At 32.5% G+C, this 13,602-nt stretch overlaps 3 protein-coding genes across 3 annotated transcripts; 1 reads left to right on the top strand and 2 right to left on the bottom strand.

Annotated features, from left to right (window-relative positions):
• Positions 1-308: 308 nt before the first annotated feature.
• Positions 309-4,484, bottom strand: LOC11424991 (ABC transporter I family member 10). Its single transcript, XM_003602571.4, is given in 6 exon segments — positions 309-770; positions 772-795; positions 1,805-1,927; positions 2,014-2,139; positions 3,972-4,230; positions 4,322-4,484. Coding segments are annotated over 6 exon segments (675 nt in total). The 5' UTR covers positions 4,402-4,484; the 3' UTR covers positions 309-707.
• A 2,470-nt stretch (positions 4,485-6,954) lies between these two features.
• LOC11420725 (NAD(P)H-quinone oxidoreductase subunit O, chloroplastic) lies at positions 6,955-8,446 on the top strand. The gene is made up of 6 exons (XM_003602569.4): positions 6,955-7,280; positions 7,385-7,440; positions 7,534-7,599; positions 7,690-7,731; positions 7,881-7,940; positions 8,068-8,446. Exons 1-6 carry the CDS (start codon positions 7,031-7,033, stop codon positions 8,095-8,097), a joined length of 504 nt encoding a protein of 167 aa, XP_003602617.2. The 5' UTR covers positions 6,955-7,030; the 3' UTR covers positions 8,098-8,446.
• Positions 8,447-11,354: 2,908 nt separating this feature from the next.
• On the bottom strand, positions 11,355-12,050 carry LOC11430448 (F-box/kelch-repeat protein At3g23880). Its single transcript, XM_024779017.1, has one exon. The coding sequence runs from the start codon at positions 12,048-12,050 to the stop codon at positions 11,355-11,357; it is 696 nt and encodes a 231-aa protein (XP_024634785.1).
• Positions 12,051-13,602: the final 1,552 nt, after the last annotated feature.

Here is a 13,602-nt window from a genome sequence, read left to right as displayed (position 1 = left end):
TTCAACTAAATATATTGCAATCATACTTTCACCTAAAACATTTGTTCTTTGAACATCAAGTATACACATTTGGACATACAGACAGTATTTGACATCAAATTTTGATATACAAAAACCATTTCTCTTGATAAAATATCACAGGCGATAGACGAGTAAGCCCCCAACATGCATTCCATTTCTAATAATTAAAAAAACAACTACGTTTTGTATGGTTTAGTCAAAGCAAATGCTAGATCGGATTGGTCATAGCCAGTAAGAGAATATCCATTAAGTGGCAGATAGTAGATAACTGGACGTGGTTCCAAGAGTAATCAGAAAATTTAATATAATTTCTTCAGCATCATATACAAGAATAATTACCATTTACAAGTTGTTGCCCGTCCTTGTGGCTTATAGTTTGGATGGAGAAATTTTGGACAGGAAAACGGATGGGGTAATTTTTCATTTTAAACAAATATTCCCCTTACTTGGTTTTTTTTTTCAAAGGAGAAAAATAAAATGAGATACTATAACGTAACCTTCAAATTATGCGAGTTTAATTTCAATGCCTAACAAAAAACAATTTAAGATACAAGGATAATTTATTTACGGATTAATCTGGTTAATATAGGCAGATTGTCTGGCTTCAATGAAACTCCTTATGCTTGCCGCATCTCCTTGCATGACTACCTTTCCATCCTCCATGTAGATTGCACCATCTGCATATTCTAGTTCTTCCAAACGATGGGTAACCCATAATGCTGTAACTTCTTCGGAAGTATCCAGACAGTTCCTAACTGCTTTGATAACACCAACCTTTAAGGGAAAATGCAAAGCATATATCAGTAAGTGTTGGTCTTGCACCAAAACTATCTAATCTATTACTTTCAGATCTACTGATATAATAGATCTAATTATAAGCACGATGAAGTGAAGTCATGTTTCGAATAGAAAGGCCTGCATATTCAGATGTAAGAAAAGCTAAAATAAACATTGCCCAGCACAGCGACATTGTTATCTGTCAGTGTGCAGATGTCAGATGCAGATAAAAGGCAAAGGAAAATAAATGATATAAAGAAGAAAAAAAAGAACTGTGATTGTTGCTAGTATTGATTCTTGAGTAGCCAGTAATTTGACCTAAATTGCTGCAATTTGAAGATCTCAATCTTCAGGATTTTTGACAAACATGACTATCGAATTGAGATTCAAATAGAGAATTTGAAGATATATTTTCAAAATCGTGAATTGGATATTATTGTGAATCGTAAGATATGATCAATAAAATTTGACATTTTTAAGTAAAAACAACTGAAATGCAAAAAGCATAAGCTGATGCTGTTATACATCATATACAAACTTCAAAATAATTCAAGATTCATATCATAAATCAAAATGAAAAGAGTTGATGGGCTGGCTACACAAAGTTCAAGGACAAGTTGCAATTCATCATTAGGTGGTTTTGTGGTTTGGAGAGAAGAACATAAAGCTTGAAGCAATAAGGGATTGTGGGTTCAACTTATAAAAAAAAAAAGGGATTGTGGGTTCAACTTATTAAAAAAAAAAAGGGATTGTGCGTTCAACTTCCTCCACTAACATTTCTAACAACTAATTATTGACATTTAACATTTTCAAAAAAAGAAAGTTGCAATTCATCATAATGAATCAAGATTCATGTTGAAATTCTATCCAAAGAATAGACAAACATAAATTTGTATTGATTGGGTACAATTTTGTTTTGATGTGAGATAAAATTAACAGGTATCACAAGATATTGACCATAATCACAAGAAAATGAAGGCATAAAACACCACAATTTATAGATCACCTGGTCAGTTTCATCTAGGAATGTTGTGAGCTCATCCAACAACAGAACCTTACAAGCTTCTGCCAGAGCACCAGCAATAGCAACCCGCTGCTTCTGACCACCACTCAAAGTTTGGACAGATCTCTGGACATTGCAACAGACAGCAAATTCATTTAGTATATAATAATTCACACATTTGTTTCGGTGTTCAAGGTTGAAGTCCATAATACCTTCATGTAGTCAGATAAACCAACAGCATGTAAAGCTTGTGACACCCTGGATCTGACTTCATCGTCAGCTAAATTGATTTTACCAAGACCAAATGCAACATCAGAATCTACTGTAGGCATCACCACCTGCAACAAATGCAATACTATTATACTACACACTTTACAGATTAGTATATACACACATTCCAGTTGTATGATAAAAAATGGTGGAACTGTTTCAATAATTATAGATTGATAGCAAAATCAAGTTTTTAATTTTACATTTAGTGAATGATTATTTTGGATCACAATAGTTTAATCTGAACAGCAGACATCAAGATAATATTCAAATGAAGATTAGATAAAAGTATATATTAGTAAGTATATCTAACTGAACGATTCAAATTCATAAGAAAACCTCATCGACGATGAAACTTCTATCATCAATTGTTTTTGATTACGCAGAAAAGATAAATCAAGCAAATTTGTTGTGCTCTGTAATGAAGAAAAATTTAGAGGGAAAATTTGGAGAATAACTGACATGGCGTGCACTAAACTAAATTAGTGTCCTCTCTTTGCCCTTTCACAAGGCACCCTGTATCAACTATTGATATGCTGGGCTTTTACATATATCAAAACCTGACTATGTAATAGCAAACCTAACCATCACTGTTAATCAGTAAAACAAAATCAAACCTGTTGGATTTAAGAAAACATTTGCTGTTTCCGCTAATATATTTGCAAAGGTGTCATATTTAGTTCTTGTCTTGTTTTCAGATATTTATATAGGCACATTGAAAACAACTTTTTACGGTAGGTCCTGGTTAAAAAGTAAATGTGAAATGTATTTATTGAAATGTACAGCTATTAAATGACACACCGATCAATAAATAATTTCCATTTTTTCATTCTTAAACCAATGACCTTAAGTCCCCATTAACAAGACCCCTCTTAAACTATTAGTGAAAACATTAAAAAAGAAAGTGAGAAACTAATGCCACTTCTTACACTTTGAGATGCAAAGGAAAAATAAAGCACACTTTTTCAGCACAATAGATTGTAGAAAATCAAGCAACAAAAATCAAATCTCTAGAATGATGATCGGATACTACTTGTAGTCAGTTCGGACTCAGGACTGGCCATGGCAATACAAACTGTGGAAACTGGAAATTATGACAGAAAGGAGTGTTTGTTTGCTTGCAAAATAAATAAGGCATGTGGAAAGGTTGGAGAATGCCTCAAAGCTGGCTTGAGTAGCTTAATTGTAGGTTGTGGTGTTAAGGGATTGAAATCACATATCCTCTTTGTATGTCAGTCCCTCTAATTGAAACAGGACATATCATACATCACTAAAGTATTTCTTTTCATATAGTATTATGCTCCCTCTTAATTAGTTTTCTAGGGGTGTTACTTTGTAATTGGAGAGACATTGAAGGAAATATACAAAAGGAATAGGTGATAATCTGACTCCCAGAAAGAAAATCACATAAAAAAAGAACCTTTATATCCTATTTTTTTCATATCAACCTACTACAATTTAGACAAGCTATACAAATTGAACCCACAGATAGCAAGAAAAGAGTATCAACATAAATATAAATTTGAGGATTTGATTGATATACAGCGTCGGTGTAAAGATGTTTCAAACTGTTAATCAACTATAACCGTCAAATCATTAAAAACATTTGACTTTAATCATCACTAATATTAAAGTGACACACATGATTGGTTGTGATTCGGTCCTCGAACTTTTTAGACTAATAGTGTATCATAAATAAACTCAATTCGTTCCTCCTCCCTTTCTAACTTCAACATACCACTAAATTTGACAAGGCACCTCCTTTGAATTTAGAGTTTATAAAATATCATAACAAAAACTTTAGCCTATATTTTCGTTCTCATGGAAAAGAAATCCAATGAACTTCCCTTGGAATATACTACTAACAACAATGAATCAATTAGCATTTAAAAAAAGGAACCTGATGATCTGGGTTTTGAAAAACAAAACTTTTAGGCTCCTTCACATATACAGTTCCTGAAGTTGGAGTGAATAGACCAGCCAAAATCTTCAAGAGTGTTGATTTTCCACAGCCATTGGGTCCAAGAAGCATCCAAAATTGTCCAGAAGGAATGCGAATTGAACAATCTCTAAGAACGTGCACATCCTTAGTTTGCCTTGCAGTGAACGAGAAATTCAGATTACGACCTTCAATTGCAATACCATCCACGCTTTTGCCCCTGAAAAAACCGTCAAATACACAAACTGGTTGAGCACAAAGTGTTTGAGAAAATGCCGAAATGAAAAATAAACTGAAAGTTAGTTATAAACCTTGTAGTTTTGGTGGGAAGTGAAGAATAGATAGGAGCAACAAGATGATGAGGGGTAAAACTGAGAGAAGAGAGATTCATAGCATTTCCTTCTTCTTCTTTCTCCTCCTTTATCTATTCCAGCGAAAGTTAAACAAAATAAAACGATAAAGTAAAAAGAAAATAGCTTTTGTGTCTGTTTGGTTTTTCAGTAGCAAAAACTTTTTGGCTTAATTGCACTTTTCATCCTATAGTTTGCCAATTGTGCAATTTTGCACCTCATAGTTTTAAACGAGCAATTTTTCCCCCTATAGTTTTCTCCCTTTCTGATTTTATGGTCCTCGTGACATTTAATGCTGGTTTTTTTATCAATTAATGTGTGCCACATGTGTAATTCCATTTTTAAAAAAATAAAAAATGATATTTTTCAGATTTTGAGAGAATGAGCACGTGATTTTTCAGATTTTAAGAAGAAATATCACGTGCCTCCTTCTCTCAAAATCCGAAAAATATAATTTTTTTATTTTTTAAAAAATGGAATTACACACGTGACACACATTAATTGATAAAAAACAGACATATCAGCACTAAATGTCATGGGAACCATAAAATCAGAAAGGGGAAAAACTATAGGGGGCAAAATCGCTCGTTTAAAACTATAAGATGCAAATTTGCACAATTGAAAAACTATAGGGAGGAAAAGTGCAATTAAGCCAAACTTTTTTGATTGAATATATTTTGTATAATTTGATAATAGAAAGTTTAAGGAAAATGACTGTACCAAAAAAAAAGTTTTAAGGAAAATGATTTATATTTACTTAATTTTATTTTAAGTCAATTGAGTTCTTTTAAATATTTGGTTCGGAGTTTCGATCATGAATAATATGAAAAATATATATATATATATATATATATATGTTAAGAGAGGTCAATTCTAATGAATAGGTGAATTCATCACCAAAATTGTAATATCAACCAAAATAGTTGTAATATTTGTGAATTAACAAATAAATCCATGAGATTTATTCAAAAAAAAAAATCCATGAGATTATAAAGTGCTGGTGAAAATAGTTTTTTTTTTTTACAAATGAAAATAATTGTTATGTTAACTTTTTATTAATAGAGGCTAGAACGTAACACTTTAATTGAATATATGACCCCCTTTTAATATATAGCTCACAACAATGTTGCTAGAGCTTCCCTTAAAAAAAAAACAATGTTGCTAGAGTGTTTTTGTCAAAAAAAAAAAATGTTAAAAGAGTGTTATTTGCATATAAAATTTAAGTCTCTTGCAGACTAATTTATCGATAATTAGTTCATTCGTAATTATAATTACTAACCAATTTATCTTTAAAATTACTAAGTTTTATAGACAAATTAGTTCACAGTGAACTAACATGGATGTGAGATGAAAGTGAAATTTGACATATGTAGTTATCATCTCACATTATTGTCTCTAATGTCATAAATTAATGAATTAACCATTTTGAATATTGTAAAAATAAAAACCATTTGCCTATTTTTTTTATAAAAATAAATTGAAAATTGTTTTTTTGACAATGAATATTTCCTATCGACATAAGTAAATGACGTTTTTTTACCTCCAATGATCGCTAACTACCGTTCGAAGAACCACCGGCAGTTAACCGCCGCTGGTGCCAATTCTTCTCTCTATTATGTTATCTTCCCTCCCATCTCTGTTCTTCATTTTCCTTATTAATCCACCAAGGATTTTGTTTTTGTTTTTCCTTTTGTTGTTTTTTTAGCTTAATTTTCATACCGTTGAATTGAATTGGCTTCATCTGTGAGCTAAATTTCTCACTCTTGTTTTTTATGAAATGGGTTTATGAGAAGTTTTATTTTTTTGCCACCCTTTTGATGGATCTTCATAAATTCAATAACTTTATTTTATTTTTTTGCAATATGAAAAAATGGGGATTTATTAGTAGCAGATTAGATCTTTTGGGTATGATGGTTCTCCGTAATTGATATGTGAGATCTGATCACAATCTGCAAATAATCATGTTACGATTTTTGTATTATTAGTTGATAGAATTTGAAAATGAAGAACATAAAAGCAAGTATATCCAAACACATTGAATATGAAAGCTGGAAAATGAAGAACAGAGATGGTAGGGAAGATAACAGAATAGAGAGAACAGAAAAGCAATTTTTCAGCGGTAGTTAACTGCTGCCGGTTCCTGAACGGTAGTTAACTACCGCTGGGGGCATTTAAGTATTTTACTTATGTCATTGTGAAATTTTCAATGTCAGAAAAGCAATTTTCAAACAAATTTAGGAGAGTTGAGCTCTAAGGACTCACTAGAGTCAAGACAGATCTCAAGATTCAATTAACACTTATAAGTCATTCGTGAAAAAGGTCATTGAGATTTGAACCTACATCCACAAATCAACTTTTCATCGGTTGAGTAAATTTTCATTGTTTTTTTTGGTTACAAGTAAATTTTCATTGTTAAGTTAACAATTGTTTGGAAGATAAATTTGTCTATTATTTACCAAATAAAATAAGATGTCCAACGTTAAAATTTCTAGCACCAATTTTGGAAATTAAGTTATTTTAAACTTTAGAAGCTGATGTGAAATTCCTCTAAAGATCAAAACTTTTGGTACACTTGAATCCCTCTTTTTTATGGCGTGACATTATTTGTTCTTATTCACACTACTATAGTGACGTGCCCAACAAAAGAGTCATCTTCTTATCTCTAGTTGTATGTATGGCATTGTGTCTCTCTTAATGGCTTTCTGTGTGTCTCTCTGCTGCTACACCTCCTTCCCTTCTCTTTCCCATTTCTCAAAAACTTTGACAAGGAAACATGTCCGTTCTTCTTTCCCTTTGATTTGTGCAGTTCAATCCGGCGAACCAGGTGGCAGCTCACAGTCACAGCCTAAGAGTTCTGATGCTTCCTCATCCTCCTCTACTACTGCTCCTAAGACTCTTCCTAAGAAACCTGTTTATTCCAGTGAGTCAAGCAACCAAATAACTATTTATTTGGATTTTATATGTATGCTGAATGCTGCTGCTGTCTGTGTGATTATTTATTCATTTTTGTTAATTGTTGGACAGTGAAGAAAGGTCAGATTGTGAGGGTGGACAAGGAGAAATATCTCAATAGCATTAATGTAAGAAGACTATCATTGATTTAGTTTCAATTATAGTTATTTCAACTGTGAGGAGGAGGACTTAAATAACATGTACTAAGGTTAATTTTTCAGTATCTTTCTGTTGGGCACCCACCCTATTACAAAGGATTAGACTACATTTATGAAGACCGTGGTGAGGTAAACAAACAAACACCAAAAGATTATGAAAACAAAATAGTTTATATGATTAGTGTTTATCTAACTAGAAATGTCAAACTGTATTTGTAGGTCTTGGATATGCGTATATTTGAAACAGGAGAGCATGCACTTGTAAGTAACTTGTCAATAGTGTGTGTGTTTTAGGTGTGAACCAAAGGCAGCTGACAGCGTGCCAATTATTTTTCATACCAACAGCATGATATTTGAAGTTTAAGTTTTAGTATTCTAACACAAAAACTGTACCATTGCTCAATTCTCAGGTTGCATGGGTAGGAGTCCCCACTGCTCCAGCTTGGCTTCCTACATACATGCTTATCAAGGTAATGCTTAACTTGTTCCAATGAAATCTGATGTAAATTGTTTAACTTTATCTACATATACGCGACCTATTTTCATTTTAGTTGCTTTGAAAGCACCCAAGTCCTAACTCTTACTTTTTTGTTGCAGTCAGAGAAGCTCAATTATGAGAGGCTATAACACTCCTTTTCTTCTAGTATTGTAAGATGCGAGATTCAAGAAGATTGATTCAAAATACCATCAGAGACGCCCACCATACCCCATTTTAGTTGAGCTGCGTGATCAATTCGAATGACTACTGTCAATTATTTGGAAAATTTAGTTGTGCTACCCAGATGATGTTTTCGGCCATGACTATCATTGTATTTATGCTTCTATATTTTAGTTTTTAATAAATGACATAGTTAAAGATATGATGCACATCAAGGGCAATCATCAGAAAAATAACGAGATGTGAAAATCAACTGCAAATACACTTCATTTGCACCTGTAGGTCAAATAAAGCACTAAAACAAAATGTTTTTTTATATATTGTTTATTCAACAATGCAACTTATTTTCCATGTTAGGGAGTAGAATGAATCTCTTCACTAAAATTGCATAATTGTAGAACTTGAGGTATCAAATATTTAACCAAGATTGAAGGCAGAAAAAAATGCCACAAAAGCTTATAACTTTTGCTCTCCAGTCATTGGCCTCAAACTTGCATTTATATGTGATACTTTTGGATGGAAAAAAAAAAAAGAAAAAAGATTTCAATTGCCATCATAGAACATCATATATATGAACTCTCTCTCAATCTAGATCCTCTGTGATTAAGCATCTTTTATTAAAAGAAAAAATATCAACTATAATTGGAACAAATTACCAACATTTTACTGTGCTGTGCAAATCGGCGACATCACAGCTAAGGCACTGTCGATGCATCAGGATGCTTCCATACACATCCAACAACCTGTTTTATTGTTCCATAAGCTGAATTGTCAAATGTGCCTAGTTAATGATGTTGAAGAATAGTGAATTTTCTTTTTACTAATGTGATTGATCAAACGACTTTGAATTGGAAGAAATCGAAAAGTGAGCTTCACTAATTCTAGAACACTTTCCAAAGCAGATATCAAGTTATCAACCATGCCATGATCTAATAAATTTTAAAATCTAAGAAGGCTATGCCTTTCCAACTTTAGACTCTTTCCCCATATGTGGAATGGGCTTAAGCCAGGAGAATGCGTGAAGCTTTCGGTTCAAACTATATATTATCAGATATAGCTGGCCTGAATCAAAATTTGGAGAAGAATTACAGGTTCAAATTTTCATAAGAATTCATTCACATATACAAATATCAAAACAAAACAGAAAATTTAAGGCCATGGTAATAAAGAAGCACTACACAGTCCATTTATAGTGTCTCCATCAAAGCATGGTCTACAGATCTAGGTCATTACTAAAGCCTCATAATTGTAAGAGATAGGATGATAGGTTATACAGGAACCATACATTGTTACATGAATAACCATATACATAAAATAAAATGTACCTTAATTCGCATTCTTTACGATCTGATGCTATTTCAAGGTAAAAATTATTTAGGGGGTGGTGTCAATCCCAGACTAACTACCATCAATTCACATTCTATTCAAAACAAATTAAAAGCAAGTAAAAAATCATTGTCCTTTAGAAAGTCTGATTTGTGGCTAAAGGTAAAAATAGGGGCAAAGTTTGAAACATACCAAACATAGTACCATTTTCCCTTCGAAGAGAAAGTAATTAAAATGAGAACATGTACTTCTAATAAATAACTACGAAGATAAATAATCATAGACGGTGATATAGTTCCATACATTCTCCCTATCAAATTGGAGACCCGGCTCTCAAAATAAAATAGGTCCCTAATAAAATAAAAATACAACTATTTAAATTGAAAAAAAAACATTTGTAAACATAAAAATAATCATCATTGTAACAAATACAAAAATAAATCCATATCCACTACTTAAAATGAGTTATCAAATTAAAAGTTCAACTAAAATATATAATTAAAATTATCTTGGTTATTTAATATTATATAGTTTGGTACTTTGACCATTGAAGCACATAAGTGTCTATGGCCTATTGTTGGTTTATGTTGTATGCCAATGTTTCATTCTTGGGTTCGACTCCCATTGAGTTTTTTTTTTTTTTTTTAAATTAATATTAAACTGAAGAAACAATTATGATGAAAAAAAGTAAAAGACATGGGTCAAACCGATGACCTAAGGCATGCAACAACTCGGCACAACCACTGGGCTGCTGAAACCAATATAACTAATGTTGGACATCACAAATATATATTTCATATTTGGATCTCATGCAACAAAAAAAAAATTATTTTGAGGTCCCATAAATTGAAGGCCCAGCTCCATAGAGCTGTTTGCACTCCCTCATGACCGGCCCTGATTGTTTTCTCCAATATGGTGGTTATATATATGTAACAGATATACTAATTCTTAACAAAAAATTCCAACCATTAACGGAAAAAATTACCAGAAATTCACTTTTCAAAAGGCTGCATTTTTTTTTTAACAAATTTTCAAAAGGCTACGTATTTGCTAAAATTGAATATTCTAAAAAGATGACATCACAATAGTATTATTATACTATAACATTTTTAGTTCAGTTCAAAATGCAATGTGCGAGATTTGAAGCAAATATTAAGAAATTAGAGCAGCACTTGGCTGACATTATAACATCTAAATCGTGACTTCAATCATGGAAAACCAAATGACAAACCATCTAAGTGCTTGTTTGTTTTGAAGTTGCCTCCGTGTGTTTGCCTACCACATCAAATCCTAGCTTCTTCAATACCATGGTCATACAGCCTAGGGACTCCAGAATATCAATTGTACAGTGTATCCAAGCATACCATAACGCAATGCATGATTGTGAACTATTTAAAATTTAAAACACAATGAGAGAACCGACCGCTCTAACAAATAAAACAAGTGAAAATAATATCAATTTGTCAAATTTTGTTTCATCAACCATTGATTAACAAGTCACCAGTAATCAAAACAAATAGAAAAAATAAATAACATAAACAAAAATCAACCGATATCCATAAAAGTCACCAATAATCAAAACAAAGAGAAAATAATAACATACAAAAATTAATCCATATATATTTTGCAGTTGAATCTCATGCTCACATGTTAGGAACAAGGTGATATCAAACTCTCAGCGTAGATTTCTGGGCCCATCCAACCATTGATGTTTTGAATCATATGGAATTTTAAAGTACCAATTTTGGAATCATAAACACCCAACTTCATTTTGGAACTTGTCCTCTCATATAAATCAATTAGAAATTGATCATCCTCAGAAATATATACAACCTTGGTATAGGGATCAAAATCATGGTTTCCCATGGCACGAATAGTGTACAGTTTAGTCCAAGACTCTTTAATTCCATATTCCTTCATAAAACATAACACCATTTGCAAAGATGCACAAACAATCATTAAACACCCCCAAGGTCCAAGACTTCTTCTCAAAATCAGGCAGCGAAAGCTGTTGATATGACTCCTTTTCAAGATCAAGAGAAACAATGTCACAGAAAGTAGCGCTACTCGAAAAATCAGATGCCAACCAATTAACAGTGCCACTCACAAATACTCCTGGTCTAGGCATGCTACGAGAATATGGGAAGTTATGGATCCTCCTCCAATAACCAGTACCCATACTATGAACACTAACTTCATTCTTTTTGTTTGTGTCATGGAGGTGAGAAATAGCAACAACCTTGTAAACATTACTGAAATGATCATACCCAAAGCTATATACATAAGAAGTACTTCCGTCACTCTCCTCCGGATTTTCCAAAGGAGGCAATACATTGTATCTTCTAAGGGACGGGTTCCACAGAAAAGCATAAAGTCCAGCAATGGCAAAACAGAGAATACCGTGGCAAGAGCAAATTTCCAAATTATTGCCGTATAATAACCTAAAAAGACTATTGAAGGAAATTGGGCAATTGAGTTGAGTCTGTGTGACAGTAGAGTTTGATACATTGCTGAAAACAGATGAAATTGAGGAATCCCAAAGAAGTAGTTCATCTGGATCGTTTACACTGCTTACAATGAGACGCTTCTTTGACATGCAAAGCTGCTTCTTTGCGAATGTACTATCATTTGAAATTAGAGATTTCCAGGACTTGCAGATGCATCGGAGTTGCAGGAGTATCTTCACCGGTAACCTACACAAAATTTCTTCTCGAGTTCAGACGGAAGAATGGGTAGCGAAGGTGATGATAGGATTCCAGCGGAGGTAGAGAAACGCAGTGGCATGGAGCAACAGTACGAGAGAAACAGAACGATGAATGTTGTTATAAAAACTAGGGTTTAGGTTTTATAGGTGATAATCCCTTAAATTGCTCATACATATTTTCAAAGAAAAAATATTTAGCATAAGTTTCAACCCAATCAAATTTTAATCCCAAAAAATATCTATCGGGGAACACAACAATTTTTTAAGTACGGGGGGTTTATTGTAATAGTTAATTTTTTTTTCTACCGCCGTAAATGTAATTGTAACCTAAACCCAATATGTAAAAAATAAGTATAAGGGTGATTTGCTAAAAATGAATGACATGACATGACAACTCTAGTTGTACCGTGTTTCATTTGTAAAACTGTTTTTGGGAAATGATAAACTCAAGGCAAAGGACATGACAAAAACAGAATTTTTTTTCCCTCACTAAACCACATCACAATTTTTTGTCCCACGTACAAGTTATCTGAAATACAAAAATAGTTTTTTGTCCACCAAAAATCGTATAAGACCAAAAATTATTCAATACCATAAAAGTTTGTCTTGTATTGTTTTGTCTTGTGATGTATTATTCAATAGGAAAAAGATAGGTAGACACTCTTTTTCATACACTTTTTATGTACGCCCTCATGTATTAGAGGTATTTGAGTAATTTTACATCATATCATCACCCTTTTTCATCTCTTCTTTCAATGTTTTTGCCACGTGTCACAAATGTGTGTGGGTGTAAAAAGGTGTATGACACCTAAGGTGGTTCATGTATAAGAGCTCTATTCAATACCATAAAAGTTTGTCTTGTGTTGTTTTGTCTTGTGATGTTTTGTCTAGTACATACTCTTTTGTTAAAACGCACGTATGTTTCATTGTCGTCTTCTTCTTCAAAAAAATTATGCTTCATCATCGTAAAGAAATACGAGTTAAGACTCAATTTAGTTTGTCACATTTTCCTCTCAATCCAATTTAGTCTTTGACAAAAAATGATATCTAAATTGGACTCTGGACATTTTTTTATACATGAGACAAAGTTAGTTTCAGATTCATTATAATAGAATGACTAATTTTTCCTCAGTATGAAAATGTCATAGACTAGTTTGAGTGATAGTTTTTGTCGAAGACTAAATTATGCTACATGAAAATTGTGAGGGACCAAAATCTCTAATCTAAAAATAGTATAGAACAACTTTAATAGCTACTCATGTCATGTATTATCAGACCATGCAGTACAATAAGTGATAATTTGGTTTTACCATTAACCCTAGCTCAATCGGGTCAATGACTAGTCTGGTTTTTAAAACCTTGGATTTACTTCTTTTTTTATTGAATTCTTAAATTTATCTCTAAAGTTGAAACTCAAGTTAGTCACGATTACGGATCTATAATC

This window comes from Medicago truncatula, chromosome 3, assembly GCF_003473485.1.
Source record: "Medicago truncatula cultivar Jemalong A17 chromosome 3, MtrunA17r5.0-ANR, whole genome shotgun sequence".
Lineage (NCBI taxonomy): Eukaryota > Viridiplantae > Streptophyta > Magnoliopsida > Fabales > Fabaceae > Medicago > Medicago truncatula.
This window is presented reverse-complemented; position numbering and strand designations above follow the sequence as displayed.